Source organism: Cebus imitator, unplaced genomic scaffold (genome assembly GCF_001604975.1).
Source record: "Cebus imitator isolate Cc_AM_T3 unplaced genomic scaffold, Cebus_imitator-1.0 Scaffold465, whole genome shotgun sequence".
NCBI classification, from domain to species: Eukaryota; Metazoa; Chordata; class Mammalia; order Primates; family Cebidae; genus Cebus; species Cebus imitator.
In genome coordinates, this window is record NW_016107780.1 from 308,556 (window position 1) to 325,509 (window position 16,954).

Genomic DNA, 16,954 nt, shown 5'->3' on the forward strand with positions numbered 1-16,954 from the left:
TACTCAACTGAGTGCTTTGGGCAGATTACTACTTAATTCTGGATTTAGTTTCCTCTCTAAAAATGAAAATAGACAATGGAGTCTCTAAAATACTTTTGTCATCTAAAATTGTCATGATTGTATATGCAAGGTTATTTTACTTATCTGATATTACTAATTGGAGCCTTCTTGTTCCCATGAAGTTTTTTCATTTACTATAGGTGTTTGTTTAGATATAGAATAAGTTTGTTCAGATATAGAGTAAGATTACAAACAAGAAAAGAGAAAGTGGAGAAGATAGGTCTCTCCTATTTTATCTTCCTATGACATAGAATCCAAAGAAACTAAAAATAGTTCTTTTTGAAAGATGCAATGAGAACTGAGTATTGCTTTCTTGCAACTACTAATTATTACCTTAAGGTAAAATTTGAAAGCTGAAATTTAGAATACATTTATGAGGTAAATATTCTCTTTTCATCTATTTATAAATATCGAGTGTCAATTCCAAATCTTTAAAATTATCTATGGCTTTTGAAAGAAAAGGTTCTTAATTAACATTATGAATTTCACGTGACTATTTTTATCAGAATTTTTAAAAATAAGTGTGTTTAATATGATTGCAATTCTTTACTGTTTTGCTGATGCCATAGGCAGGAACAAAATGTGTGCTCTATGCTTCCATTTTTTGCCACTTTGACTTGGCTTATAAAAATAAAATTGTTTAGCAATTATCTAACACTCATGCTAACCTACTTTGTGATTACAGCAAATGTTATGTAAACTAGTCAATGTCTCCACTGAATCTTATGGTCTACTCTCATTGCCTTACTTGCCTTTTTTTTTTTAAACAAATCAATCAAATTGGTAACAAAGTGTAACTAAAAAGAGCCTGTAAAAAGAGCTTGCACCTGTAATCCTAGCTCCTTGGGAGGTTAAGAGGATTGCGAAGTTTAGGAGTTTGAGACCCACCTGCGCAACATAGTGAGACCCTGTCTCAAAAAAAAAAAAAAATATATATATATATATATATATATATATGAATTTATGTATACTTTTATATAAATATATATTTTTATTAATCATATATACAAGTATAATATATAAATATATATTTATCACTTTTTGAGTGATCACAAATTCCTGAAAAAAGTGTCAACATTCTTGTTACCTTGTTATAATACTGGCATTTGTCCTGTGCCTTGTAAAGTTTAAACCACATTCAGTGGAATTCACGACTGAAATAGGAAATAATCTCTTTAATGTAGTTTTTAAATGAAGTCCAGGGTATAGTACCTAGTAATAGTTTTACACCAAGAACCTAGTATAATTTCAATACATCATTTGTAATTAAGTTTGAATGGGGTAAATTATAAATTTTTTCTCTTGAAAATATTGTTATAATTAAAGGTTTTCATAAGCATATTGTCATACGCTTACTCTCAATGTATATAAATGCTTACTAGCCTGATGCAAAGTATTTATTTATTGTTGCACTAGATAAATGGAGGGACCAATACAGTTTTGCAGAACAATGTAGTTGCTGGCTTTGCAAGAGCAGGATACCGTATTGATGGTGAACCTTGCCCAAGTAAGTCTTTTAAACTAGGAATTGCTAAAACTAGGAAATAACTTGTCCAAAATTGTTAGAAATAAATAATTATTGCTTGTTACTTCAATATGTAATATATTTTCCTTCCGGGCACTGAAATAACAAGATAAATTATTTCAAGATAACATTGGATCCAAAAAAAAAATGAATAGGTTTCTAAGGAAAACTTTATTTTCCCAAGCTTATGATCCCAAAATTCCAACAGCAACTTGAGTTCTTGGTTTTGTTGGTATTGGTATAGTAAGTGTCTCATCCCACTATCATTTTTACAAAAACAGCATTTATTATGGAGATACGTGCCAACATATGCCATTATTTTAACTTCTGGTTTAATCAAATGAATGCCCACTATTCAATATGTTAAACCTGCATGGATCAAAAAGTCAACGAACATGAACAGACACTTCTCAAATATAGATTTCTCTATATTAGGTTAGTAAAAATAAAGAACTAACTGAACATCTACTCTTTTGGCAAGGCTGTAGTGTAGGGAAAGCAAAACATTTACACATTGCTGTTTGAAGGACAGAACAATATAATCTCTACTTAGGGTAACATGACATCTACCAAAATCACACATGCATTTCCTTTGACTCAGCATTTCCACTTCTATGAATCTAGCTAGGAGTTGCCTTTACAAACTTAGAAAATTATTTATAAATAAGGTTATTCATCACAGCATTGTCTTTACCAGCAGAAAACCAAAACCACCTTGTGTCCCACAATGGTAGAATAGTTATATAAAGTGAGACAATGGAACAGTAGACCACTCTAAGGAAGAAGGCAGAAGAGCTCAATGTATTGATATGAAGAAATCTCTAGACTATTCCTAAGTGCTAACTTGAGAGTGCTAAATAGTTTATATAATGCTGTTTTAGGTATAATGCATATAAAATATGTTTTGTGGGAGAAAGGGAAGGAATAAGAATGTATATGGTATTTGTATTTACATAAGGAAACACTGAAAGTATAAAAATCATAGAAAGGAATTGGGAACAAGGGGACTCCATACTTACAATTGTATACTTTTAAAATAACCTCTATATTAAATTATTACCAGATCGAAAAAGTGAAATATATAATAAATCTGCAGACTTTACCACTCAAGAAATTTAAAGGAGGTTAAAGAAAATGGGACTTTCTCTGAGAAATGTTTGTCCTTTCCAGAGTTGATTTTAAAACAAATATCAGTATAGTTACTTTTTAACAGCTTTATTTGGTATGATTTATATAGCATAAAATTCACCTTTTGAAAAATATACTAGTTAATAAATTTATTTATTTTTAAGATTTTTTGAATCAGCGTTTTTTTCTGTCAATGCAAACATTTTTACACTTAAGTGGTTTTATTCTTGTGCAAAATACATTTTGAAGGAATAAAAACTACTTTGTCAACATAACTGATTCCTTGATACCTGCTCTTGTTAAATATTTTAGTTCCCAACAGCTTACAGTGGCTTTTCTTTGACTTAATATTTTTAAATATGTAATTTCTTTACAACTTCAACAAAGTTATCCTTATGGGTTTTTCAACATCAAAATATGATCTTTGAATATGAATATTTACTAGTATGTATAATGCTATGTAATGCATTTTTCACTATGTTGCTATTCCTAAATAATTGAGACTATTTATAAGGAGATTTTGGAGTTACAGCAACTGAAATTTGAAATATTACAAAGGAATGAAGGGTTTATGTTTCTATAATGGTACCTCAATTTATTTGACCCATCTCCCAGAAAAGAGTCTGGAAAGCTGGGGAAAGTGATATATACTGGGTTCAGGGGTGAAACCCCACTTGTTCACGCATCTATATTGTATAACTTTAAGGGAGAAAAATGTAAAAATCTTCTTATGCAGGAAAATTATCAAAACCAGGAAGATCATAAATAAAATGTAAAACCCAAAGGACTAGGAAGAAGGGAAAATCAACAGAAGATAAAAGGAAACAGATACCAGGGAACCTGAACAGGAGAGCTGGAATTAAGCACAATTTAGGAGGTGGTGCTGCTCTTTATAGGCAATACCCCAATTCATGCCTGTTTAGGGGAGGGAGTTATTAAGGTTATTGAACTGAGTTGGACATAAGTAAAACTTTCATTAAAATCTACTTTGTTCTACATATTAATAATGAGTACAGTTGCCATTTGTTGCAGGTATTTGCTAGGCACTTTATATGGGTTATTTCATTTTATTTTGAAACAATTCTGAATTAATATTGAAAACATTTTACATATGAGGAAACTAAGGTCCTAAAAGGTTAAACAACTTTCCCAAGATGATGCATACACCAACTGTTAAAATATTTAAAGAGCACCTATCTCTCTACTACCTTTTAGGTTCCAAGAAATGATGGTGAATTAGCTAGGCACAATGTCTTCGCTCATTAAGCTTACATCTTAGGAGAGAAGTGATGGATAATTAACAAATAATTAACAATAAAATATCAAGCGAAAGGAATTTTAACTGCAATATAAAGTGACGGAGCTGTTATTTTGAATCAGGTATTCAGGGAAGGTCTTTTAAGGAAGTGACATTTAGCTTGAAAATGGAATGGCCAGAAGGACACAGCAATAGAAAGATGTTCAGGGGAAGCATTTCACAGACAGAAGCCATACCACTGTGTTTCAAGTTTAGGCTTATTTATATCTAAATCCCACGCTCTTTCTAATAATGTTTACTTTAATCAGATAAAATAATGCAAGGGTGTTAACACTAAACTTTTGGAAATGAGTATACAGTTATTTCAAGTAACAGTGAAGAGACTAATTAGACAAGAGTAAATACTAAATAGAAAAGAGCAAATGCTAATAGAATAAACCGGGTGAGGTAAGGCATGCCTGTAGTCCCAGCTATTCAGGAGGCCAAGGCAGGAAGATGGCTTGAGTTTGAAACTAGTTCAAGCAACATAGTGGGACTCCATCTCGAAAACATTTAAAGAAAAATACTAAATAGATTGAACCATAAATGGCAGAGCCATAAAAATATTTGATCATATTAAACCTGATATCAGAATTATATATGTAACTTCGAAAGAGTTTTTTTAACTTTAACTGATAATGTTTATTAATACTATAGGACATGAATTGTAATATTAATTCCCTGGTTCTATCTTTCCTTCCAAGGCCAGTTTAATCCTATGGAAAAGTGGTTTGACAATGAAGCCCATGGAGGTTTATATGGGATCTATATGAACCAAGATGGCCTTCCTGGATGTTCTCTTATACAAGGATTTACCATTTGGACATGCTGGGATTATGGAATTTATTTTCAGGTAAGTATATTAAAGATGGTGATTGTTTGTTTTCTTTTATGATTGTCCTTAGTGTTATGTAACCTGCAAATTCTATTGCAGACCACAGAGAATGTGTACATTTATAATGTGACCCTGGTTGACAATGGAATGGCGATTTTTCCAATGATTTACTTGCCAGCTGCTATATCACACAAAATTTCCAATAAAAAAGTACAAATTAAGGTAAGAGATTAATACAGCCACATCACTGAGACAAAAAATAACTCAGAAAAGGGTAGAATTACTGGAGCACTAATAAGAATAATCTCCTTGACTTCTATCTCTGTTTCCCCCACATCTCCTTCCCTGCCTTGCTCCCACTGCCCTTTGCCTACAAACTGTTCATTCTTATCTTTCCTCCTCCCTTTCCTTCCCTCTTCTTGCTTGTCACTTGCAAATCTTGCAATAGGTAAATTTTCACTTCCTCTATGAAGTTTTTTTCTGAGCCCACTTAGGTGGTAATGACACTTCCTCCACTTTTTTGTTCCTACTGTTCCCTGGATCTGTTTCCATCCCAGAAACATAACATGTCATTGTATATGATTATTTACATGCCTTTCTTACCTCTCCCATTCTCAGCATCATTCCAGTTGGGGGTAGCAATCACATCTTTTTCATCTTTGTTTAATGAATGATCCACTTTTTGAATTTATAGTTTGTGTTTTCCTACAGTAGAATTCAGTATTATTCATTGTCATGTTTTCTTTTAGTAAGAGCTATTATTAATGCTATATTATTTGGCTTGTTTCTAAACAGAGCTCCTTAATTGTTGGAAGTAGCCCCGGGTTTAATTGCTCTGATATCCTAACTAATGATGATCCCAATGTTGAACTCACTGCTGCCCATCGGAGTCCTAGATCTCCATCAGGTGAAAAATTTGGAACTTTAATGTTGATGTTCATATAAGTGCATATTCAGTTTTCATTAACTTTTTTTTTTTTTTGGTAAAAGGTGGGAGAAGTGGGATTTGTTGGCCTACCTTTGCTTCAGCTCATAACATGGCACCACGAAAGCCCCATGCAGGGATCATGAGTTACAATGCCATCAGTGGCCTTTTGGACATCTCAGGCAAGTACATAGTCTTCTACAAATCTTCTCAATTAATTTCTATAAAGAATATATAGATGATAATAATATTTCATTGTTAGTAAAAAATTATTTAAGTGGATTTTGATAGGAATCTGCCTGAACATCCAGTCTACTTCTAGGCCTCTTATCAACCAGTTAAGCCACTCATCACTACCCAGGAGTCCATATTTATCCTTACCTTGGATCGGTATTCTCTCCACAAAAAGTAGATGACCCTGTGTACGACCCAAATTTCATTTTTGAGCCTTTGACCTACATTTTTCTCACAACATGTCATGGAAATTTGGGCATTTCTACTTAATGTGGGCCATCACTATTTCCAAACTTCTAAAAGTCATTCCAGCAACATATTAAAACTGGCCATACTAGTGTATAATTCCCTTGGAACAGGTCCTGTGGAAGAAGAGATTTGTCTTGTAAGGCTCTGTTGAGGTCCCTGATGATTTCAGGCAAGTATAGCAGGAAGTTACTCTTTAATAAGAAGGAAATACCATTTATAGGCATCCAGAGCATTCAGCACATTCTGAGACTTCAAGGTTCAGGTGCCTCTTCCCATATATCTCCATCTAACTTAGCATCCCACTTTGTTTCTCTCAGGGCCCTGGCTTTGATGTTGGGGATTTGGCAGGGCTCAGAACACAACCATCTCTTAAGTTGTAAAGTTCTGCTAATCTTACACTGAGATCCTGAAATTTGCTTTGAATTTGTGATTGACCACCATAGCTTTCATTTTCTTTCTTCAAAGCATCAATGAAGTAGAAGCACTAATGGAATTCTTATACAAGTGGCTTATTGAAGGTATGCTCCCAGGAGAAAGGGAGTGAGAGAAGTATTAGAATAGCGCAGAGGAAGGAGCTAAGCAAGGATATGACCTCAACTGAAGTCCAACTTCTTCTGCCTGATACTTCAGAGAGCTGTGAAGTATAAATTGTGCCAAATATTTTTCTCATATGGAGGCAAAAGGTTCTTCCATATCTCTTGTCAGTCAGGCATGGCTACTTGTGGTAGTGGAGGGGAGTACATAATCTTCCAAGTGAGGGAACTCTCAAGTGGCTCAGGGTAATTCTTTAGAGAAGATAACAGCTGGCCAGGTATGTGTGGTGGCTCATGCCTGTAATCCCAGTACTTTGGGAGGCTGAGGTGGGTGGATCACTTGAGGACAGGAATTTGAGACCAGCCTGGCCAATATGGTGAAACTCCATATCTACTGAAAAAATACAAAAATTAGCCAGGTGTGGTAGCAGGCATCTGTAATCTCAGCTACTCAGAGGCTAAGGCAGAATTGCTTGAACCCGGGAGGCAGAGGTTGTAGTAAGCCATGATCACACCACTGCAACTCCAGCCTGGTGACAGAGTAAGACTCTCTCTCAAAGAAAAAGAAACAAACAAACAAACAAAAAACAGAAGACAGCAGCTATGAGTGGTTTGCAGCCAATACTTTATAGGAGGAGGTGGGGATTGGGTGCACTGGCCCATTAAAGGAGATCTAGGCAGGGCACAAACACCATCTGCTACTATGATATTTTATTAATACTCATCCACAGGTTCATATTCCTGTATAGAGACTCTTCTTAGGAGAAAGTATAATTAAGAAGGGCCATAGATAAAACATAACCGATTTAAGAATTTTAGAGGTCACCTTTTGCTTTTTTGTTTAGAGTTATTGGGTTTTTAAGTACAATAGAGATTAAGTTTTTGGATCTAGCCAGTTTTATCTTTTAGCCACGTAATATATACAAAGAAGCCGAGAGAAAAATAGTGTTTCATTTATCTTAGCTGCATAATAAACAACCCCGACCCCCAAATTTAGAGTCTATAAACAACCATTTAGCTCATGATTCTGTAGATTGGCAATTTGGGCTTTGTTCAGCTGGGTGGTTTTTCTGCTGGTCTCACCTAGGCTTGTCTATTAGGTACCATCAGTTTACAGGATGGCTATGGGCTGGTTAATCTAGGATAGCCTTGCTTCCATCTCTGGTGGTTGGTGCCTGCTGACAGTTGGTGCTGGCCATTAGCTGGGGTGATAGGAGTGATGTTTCCCAGGCTTACTCACATGTTGGAAGTCACAGAAGCACTAAGCACTAAGGGTTTCCCTGGAGCACTAAGAAAGAGCAAGCTCCAATATGCAAGCATTCTCCAGAACTCTGTTTATGCCATGATTGGTATCGTCCCATTGGCCAAACCAAGTCACATGGCCAATCCCAGAGAAAATGTGGGAGAGCATTACCCAGTAACATGGATATTGGGAGGCAACAGGCTACCACAAAAAGTGGCAGACTTATTTACCATATCGGGTAAGAGCTCCTTGTTTTGGTAGTGACAAAAGATGTGTTTGGCAAAATGTGCATGAAATAAATCTGATTTTACCACTTTCTTTAGAGAAAATAATCACTTTTCTATTATTTATGTTTTAGGTTCAACATTTGTTGGATTTAAGAATGTTTGTTCAGGGGAAACTAATGTTATATTTATTACTAACCCTTTAAATGAGGATTTACAACATCCAATCCATGTGAAGAATATAAAACTGGTTGATACTACTGAACAATCAAAAATATTTATACATAGGCCTGATATAAGGTAAAATACATAAAATAAAATAAATAAAATAAAATAAAAATTAACTGCGAGTGGTCGTGTGTACCTGCGGTCCCAGCTACTCAGAAGGCTGAGGCAGGAGGAGTGCTTGAGCCCAGGAGGTTGAGGCTGCAGTCAGCTATTATCACACCACTGCACTCCAGCTTGGGCAACAGAGACCCTGTCTCAAAAAAAAAGTAGGTACCTCTTCAGACAAATGCAGTATTTCATAAATAGTTTGACTTCATCTGAATTTGCTTTGCTGACAGCCCAATACTTATTCCTTTAATTATTGTTGAACTTCAGTTGAACAATCAATCAACACTTTAGATAATTCAAGATGAGGCCAAAATACCATCTACATTTGAACTGCATGATAAGGTTATCTTATCCCTTATTTTTATCTATAAAAGAGTTACTAAAATATGTAGCATAATAAATACAATCCAAGTATAGTCTTATATCCATAAACAAAGGTCTATAAGAATATATACTAAACTGCAATCGGTGATGAGCCTAAAGGCTTAGAATAGGAAGGTGAAAGAGATTGGGCTTTTAATAAATCTTTAGGTTATTTTATAGTAAGCAATACTTTCATAATTTTTAAAGACAAGAAGGAAGGGAAATAATGATAAAGACTTCCCTCCCAACAACACGGATTTTATATGTCCTGTACAACAATAATCATTCACCTACTCTCTGGAGCAATGTTAGTATACTTTGAACACTGCACAAATAAGAAATCTGTCATTCAACAATAGATAGAAAACTGGAATTCTGATTTTATATCCCACAGGTATGACTTGTCCTTTTAAGCTGTTAACGAATTCATAATCATAGACCAAAACAACGCAATGAAAAAGGAGACCTCATTACAATGCTAATTACATAGGCTACTTGGTCCCGCTTTGAAACCTCTCTGAAATAAAATTCAATAGATCAATTTTTTTGATACCCTCTTAGCAAATATTCAAGTATATTCATATTGCTCTCTAGAAACAATGAACTGAATCATTCAACTTTTCTCCACAGTAAGGTCAATCCATCTGATTGTGTGGACATGGTTTGTGATGCCAAAAGGAAATCTTTTCTTAGAGACATAGATGGCTCCTTTCTGGGGAATGCTGGTTTTGTGATACCTCAAGCAGAATATGAATGGGATGGAAACAGCCAACTAGGAATTGGAGACTACAGAATCCCTAAGGTGATGCTCACATTCTTGAATGGAAGTAAGATTCCCGTCACCGAGAAAGCACCTCATAAAGGTTTGTTGGATATTATTCTGTTGTTAGGCCTTAAGCTCATGAAACAAAGTATGTGTTTGTTTTTAATGACTTATGTACTCAACCAATAACATATTTTCTACTTCTTAAACTTGCATAACAAGAAAAAGATATGAGGATTTTGTTTTTACAAACAGATTCTGTATTATTGATAAAATGTATATACGTATGTTTCTAGGAATTATTAGAGATTCAACCTGTAAGTACATTCCACAGTGGCAGAGCTATCAGTGCTTTGGGATGGAATATGCATTGATGGTTATTGAAAGTCTGGATCCTGACACAGAAACTCGAAGAATTTCCCCAGTGGCTGTAATGGGCAATGGTTATGTAGATCTCCTTAATGGTAGGTATTTAATAAGTGTAAACTAGAGTTCTTAAAAACATTTGCTTGTTATTAGATGCATGAAGCCATCTCATGGCTGACACCTGTAATCCCAGAACTTTGGGAGGCAGAGGTGGGCAGATCACCTGAGGTCGGGAGTTCACGATCAGCTTGACCAATATGGAGAAACCCCATCTCAACTAAAAATACAAAATTAGCTGGGCCTGTAATCCCAGCTACTCAAGAGGCTGAGGCAGGAGAATCGCTTGAACCCAGAAGGTGGAGGTTGCGGTGAGCCGAGATTCACCATTGCACACCAGCCTGGGCAACAAGAGTGAAACTCCATCTCATAAAAAATAAAAATAAAAAATTAAAATTAAAAAAAAATGAGCAATGTGCAGGAGAAAGACTTGATGTTGCAGTATCTCATCCAGGAAAGCAAGAACAGTTATTTAAAATTGGCCATTGGCCATTGAAATAAAAGGAAGAAGGAGGGGAAGAGGGATGGAGAGGAAAGCAAGAAGGAGACAAGATATTTGTGGAGTGATCTTCATACCTTTATTGATAAGGTGGTATAAATATTTTGAAGAAAAAAATGGGTCCAAGTATCTCCAAAACATACAATTTGCCTAATGTATATTATAAGTTGATAATGTGTTATTTGGAATACTTGACAAGCAGTATTCTCAGCATGCTCATTTTTATTCTCATGAATCTTTGGAAGACTTACCTTGCCATCAGCGTGTTTTCATGTCTGATTCCTTTGATTGTCAAGACCAATCTGGTCAAGCTCCAGAGTCAGGTTTCTTCCATTCTGGTCTTAGGAGGCTGTAGCAGAGAGGGAAGGTAATGGTCTCCATGAGGATGCAGACTAGCTTAGGACAACAATCCTTTTGGAATGACTAAGATGAATTTCTAAAAGGTACTGAAAACACAGGACAGGGATTCATTGTATATCCCTGAAATGACACCAGGGGCTCAAAACTTCATCCCTAAACAGCCTTTTATGTGCTGAAAGTGCACATAGCTTGGATTAGTTGGATTTCTGTGCCCTTGTAGTGTCATATCATGTACTAAAATATTCTAGAATTCAATAAAATAGCTATATCCAACAAAATTATAAATGCTTTAAAAACTTATGATGGGGAGGAAGGCAGCAGTTCACACTGCCATGTGTGTGCCTATGCAACAATCTTGCATGTTCTTCACATGTACCCCCAAACCTAAAATGCAATAAAATTAAAAAAAAAAAATTTGTTTATAAAAATAGAATGAACTAAATCAGGAGTATTCCAAAGTTTCATAATTTTAGGGCTCTCTTCACTTCTCCCACCACAGTGTGTGCTATGCCTGGTTTCTGTGACCTGTGGTCAACCCAATTTCAGATGCTGGTTTTTGGATTTTACAAAGCAGAGATCATGAGAACAATTTTAAAACTGTCAATGAATAATGGAGTAATTGAGGCGATGTTTTCAAATTGCTCTGTTTTATACAGTGGAGAAAGCTTTCATGGTTTTATTTTTTTATTTCTCTTTTCTGGCAAGCAATAAAAGTTTTCCATTTACAGTAGTGACAAGACATATTTCTTCAATATGAATTTAAATTTTAAAAAGTGAATATCAATTTAAAGAAGTCTTATGTAAATGATAGCAGCACAGAAAAATCATGAAGGTATTAGAAGAATCACTGAAGCTTGGGATGCACTATACTAGATGGGGAAAAAAATTCCTCAAGATAAAAGTTACAGAATACTACTGAAGTTTTCTTTTGAATATTAAGAATGACTTTTTGTCACTTTAAATATTTATGTTATATTAAATTTATGTTATATTTATGTTATATTTAAATATTTAAATATTTATGTTATACATAGATATTTCTTTATGTTTGTTTTCAAAACCCACAAAGAAGGTGTATTTAAAAGTAGGATTTATATTTTATATGCTAAGGAAAAGGTTAGGCTCTATATAGCTTTAGAAGTTTATATTGTTTTAAAATTTGATTGAAGTTTATTTATAAATATTGATAATGCTTCCATATAAGCTAGGAAATTCAGCAAACCTAATGAATAAATACATCAATAAAATTCATCATTTCATATTTCACTCAATGTTTATGTATGTATAATCTCGGCCACTTTAAAACTAAGTGAAATAGAGAAGTTTGTTATGAAAGTCATTTTAAACCTGCTCAGAAAATGTTTGGATTCAGGTAGAAAAGCATTCATTATCTCTTGGCTTTCTAGAGGGTTTGATAGAGTGTTATTTCTTAGGTGGCTTCAGTTCATTAACGAAGTCAACACTCTAATAGTACCTGTAGTCACAGTCTTCAATAAAAATTTCTTAAATTAAAATTAAAATGGAGGAAGATTAATGACTTGATTAGACAAATGTGTTTGTTGAATTTATAAATTAACTAATTTTTAAAAATGAGTGAAAAAACAAACTATGAATCAGTGGTTCAGACATTCAAATGTCCACGTTTTCCAGGTACAGAGCCTATTGTTAACAAATTAACTCTGTTGCAGCACATTTCCTAACAAAGAGCCTGAGAAACTTCATTTCCCACTCAAGCTTATATTTGGTAGAGAGGAGAAATGATCAAGCATTTTCTTCCTCACCATGTGGCCGAGGCTTGAATATTATCATTAAAGTCGAGATAGATGCAAATCAATTTCTCTCAGTGACCTTCCAGTACAAATTCTTATTAACATATTAACGTACCCTTCTTACCCTGGCCAGTGTAAAAGTAAGAATGATAGGAAGAAGTTTCTTCCCTTCCTTCCCTTTTGAGCCAAGATTTGAGAAATAGCTTAGCTAGCTGGGTAACAGTGGATAGGTAATAAGTATAAATGCTGAACTTGCATTTGAATCTGATCACTGTAATTTATTTTTAATACAATTAAGTTTCATATATTATACTAATGCATGCTACTGGAACATGTGCTTTCATTTTGCATGAATTTAGGCCCACAGGATCATGGCTGGTGTGCTGGATATACATGCCAGAGAAGACTGTCCCTGTTTCACAGTATTGTGGCCCTGAACAAATCTTATGAAATTTACTTCACTGGCACTAGTCCACAGAATCTTCGACTGATGTTGCTTAATGTTGACCATAACAAGGTAGGGCGGGATGTCTTAAGAGTTATAGCTGTTGATTATTTGCATATTATCTCTATCTGCTAAAACTAGTATCTCCTACCCTGTTCTCTCTCACATTGTCAGCCTTACAGCTCATTTCCAAGGATGCATCAGGGTATCACTGAAATTATTATTAGCCTGGACAGTTTCCATCAGCCTGAAGGTAAAAGTACCAAGCATCACCACCATCCCCTTGCCAGATGCACTTGATTCTGGTGCTCCTTACTTGAGGCATGACAGTGATGCCTATGATTTGCATGATTAGAAAGCAAACCTGAATTTTTACATAAAAATAGGGTACATCCAAAACTGATCACTTGGAATTATATACTTATTCTTCCATGCTGCTATGATACATTATATATGTTATGTATGTCTGAAGTACACTTTTGGAATTCAGAGATTGCAGTATTTTATTTTAAATATCTTCAATAATGTCAAGTCTTTGCTAGAAACTGAACTCAGCCAGGATCGTTAAATTTATATATAATGGGAAAAGAGTATGAGTTGAAGCAGCAATGTCATAATTTAGATTTTCTCTTGTCTAAGAATATGAGACTTCAAACTCCCAGGGCGTTTTAATTTGAAGAAAGGATGCTGATAGGTGAAACAGAGAAAGGAGTAAGGAAAGGAGGTGCCTGCCCCTTTCCAGGCGGCAGCAGTTCCATCCCTTCGCTCCACACAAAACGTTGGAACCACTCTTGACTCCTCTCTTTTGCTCACATTTCTCATCCAATCCATGTGCAAATTCTTTTGAGTTCCTCTTCAAAATACCAGAATCTGCCCACTTCTCACCACCTCCACTGCTACTGTCCTGGTTGAGCCTTTCCTGGACCATGGTAATTGCCTCCCAATTCCTCTCTTTATTTCCACCTATGCCCTTCTAAAGTCTATTCTCAACTTAGTAGCCAGATACCTTGAGAATATGTTAGATCACATCTCTTCCATGCCCCAAACGCTGTAACAATTTCCCTATTGGTCTCTGTCAAAGTCAGAATCCTCACCATGGCCTGCGAGGCCCTATGGGAATCTCTCCCATCCCTGAACCCTGGCTTCTTCTATTCTTCCAGCCCCACTCAGCTCCTTGCTATTCGTAAGGACACCAAACATGCTACCCCCTGGGCCTATGTTTCTGATGTTGCCTCAGCCTAAAACATTCTACTCTAAGGGGCTAAAGTTTCCATCTTCTCAGATTTCACTTTCTCAATAGGCCTCTAAGATCACCCCTCTTTGCTTGGCTCTCCCAAGTTACTTGTACCCTGATTTACCTTTTTTTTTTTCCATGGGAGTCATCACCATTTAACATGTTTTATACTTTACCTTTTATTATTTCTACTATTTTTTTAAATCTCTCCTCACTCTTGAATATAAGCTCAAAGAAGGCAGTGGCTCTTACCAGCACTTAGAATATTGGATAGCTAAAATAGGAACTCAATTTTTCTTTTTCAAAAAATTAGAAGAGAATATTCTAACTCTAAAAATGAGAATGGTGACTACAAACTAATGTGACTGTTAATATTCTGAGCCTCTGAAGACAATATCAAAAGAAGATTCCAAAACTATGTATAGCTTATTAAACTCTATTAATCCTTCCCTGTTCTTGGAAAACCAGTCTCTTTATGATCATAGCTGATAACATGAAATGTAAGCAATATAAACATGGAAAATGAATAAAATTGAATCAGAGAGGACAGTTGGTTTGACTGAGTTTTATTAGTCTTTCTACCAAATTTTTCTCAGAGATAAGCATTTTTTTCCCCTAACCTTAAGTATCTAATTTTGTGTGGTTACATTATACAGAGCACTGCTAAGTCCCCCTTTCCCTGCTCCTGGTATTGAAAGCCTGTTTTGTACTTTGTTGTCTTTTAAATGAGCCTTTTTTTAAAACTTAGAGATACTCCTCTAATAATTTCTCTGATTATACTTTTCTACTGACAATCGTCAATTAGGGGTTGATTTGTACTATCTGTATGAATGGTTGAATGTAAGCTCGTTTTAAAATTTTAGTTCATCACTTATCCCAAATCCATAAAACTTAGTTTTAATATTTTGCAGAAAGAATACATAATTGAAGGACAGTTTAAGTGCTAAATTCTAGATATTCTACTTTGTTGCTTTCTTAAAACAAAACTTCCTTTTTTCTTAAATAGGCTGTTCTAGTAGGAATTTTCTTTTCCACACTTCAACGTTTGGATGTCTATGTGAACAACTCATTGGTCTGTCCAAAAAATACAATATGGAATGCCCAGCAGAAACACTGTGAACTTAATACACTTCTGTACAAAGGTATTTTCTCAGCAAAGAGCAGTACACATGGAATGTGTACTTATTTATTATAACATTTTAAATGTCTTATTATTAATGTTGTTAATTTCTTATCTATTGATGACACAGAAGAAAATAAGTTTTTAGCCACAGTCCACCAAATACTAAGAGGTGTTTCTTTGTAACATGAGTGTCCTGAAAGATCACTCCAGATGGAACGTTCTTATCTGTGCACATGCATATATGAGTTTTTGTTTATCATGGACATTTTTTGCTTCCTAAGAAAGCTTTCATTCTACATACATTGAGATCAGTCATTCCTATGTCCAGAAGACATTTTGCTTAAAATTTTCACCTTATCTTGGCTTTACTTCTATTTCATAGAGGTTAGAGCCTAAATTAATTGGCAGTCATAAGAATTATTGCTAAGAAAGCTAGTATAACGTCAACTAAAGGCTGTGAAGTAAATATGATAAAAATTAACTCTTGATTTAAATGAAACATATGGAAGAGAATAAACTTATTCATTAACTGATATTTGTAAAACCAGGATTTATCTCTGCTTATGTAAATCTTTTTGTTGAACAGGTTCTAATGAGGCCAATAGCAAACATTCCATTTCACATGGCTACTTATCCTCATATTTTGATGTGATCCACAATCTTAGCTAACCATTATATGGCTGTGTGTAGTAGATCATAATATAAGCTAGACTTGAGAGTATGAATGGGTAATCTGTATGCTGTACCATTTATAGAATAAGTCCGATTCCTACTAATAACATGAATGCTAATAAACATGAATGTTTCCAGAGACATTACTATATGTCAGGCACTGGTATACATGCTTTATATATAACTCACTGTTACTACACCATAGTAACTCTATGAGGTAAGCACAGATGAGCAAATTGAAGCATAGGAGGTAATTTGGCAAGACAGTGGTCTTAGTTCAGTCTGTCATAACAAAATACCACAGATTGAATGGCTCAAGCAACAGAAATTTATTTTCTCTGGATCTCTGAAAGTCTGAGATCAGGGTGCCACATGGTCATGTTCTGCTGAGGGTTCTTTGCTTGGTTTGCAGATGGCCACTTTCTTCCTGTGTCCTCACGTGGCTGAGAGAGTGCAAGCAAGCTCTCTGGTGTCTCTTTTTATAAGGGCACTAATTCCATCATGAGGTCTCCCCCTTCACAATTGCATCTAAACCCTATTTCCTCCCAAAGGCTCTCATCTCCAAATATCATCATCTTGAAGGTTAGGGCTTCAACAGGTGGAATCTGGGGACACAATCCAGTCCATAGGAGTCTCAAGCTTGTATGGCACACAGCAAAGACTCAAAAGCAGTCTAGCTCTCAAACCCATGCACTTAACCATTATGCTATATTG

At 35.1% G+C, this 16,954-nt stretch overlaps 1 protein-coding gene across 1 annotated transcript in view; it reads left to right on the forward strand.

The window, feature by feature from the left end:
- PKHD1L1 (PKHD1 like 1) overlaps positions 1 to 16,954 on the forward strand; it is a 157,156-nt gene that overhangs the window by 119,876 nt on the left and 20,326 nt on the right. Inside the window, exons 63-72 of the mRNA XM_017512233.2 lie at positions 1,477 to 1,567; positions 4,715 to 4,863; positions 4,945 to 5,067; positions 5,641 to 5,752; positions 5,836 to 5,952; positions 8,388 to 8,553; positions 9,583 to 9,815; positions 10,012 to 10,179; positions 13,126 to 13,283; positions 15,452 to 15,587. Coding sequence (XP_017367722.1) covers positions 1,477 to 1,567; positions 4,715 to 4,863; positions 4,945 to 5,067; positions 5,641 to 5,752; positions 5,836 to 5,952; positions 8,388 to 8,553; positions 9,583 to 9,815; positions 10,012 to 10,179; positions 13,126 to 13,283; positions 15,452 to 15,587 — 1,453 coding nt within the window. The remainder of the gene's footprint in view (positions 1 to 1,476; positions 1,568 to 4,714; positions 4,864 to 4,944; positions 5,068 to 5,640; positions 5,753 to 5,835; positions 5,953 to 8,387; positions 8,554 to 9,582; positions 9,816 to 10,011; positions 10,180 to 13,125; positions 13,284 to 15,451; positions 15,588 to 16,954) is intronic.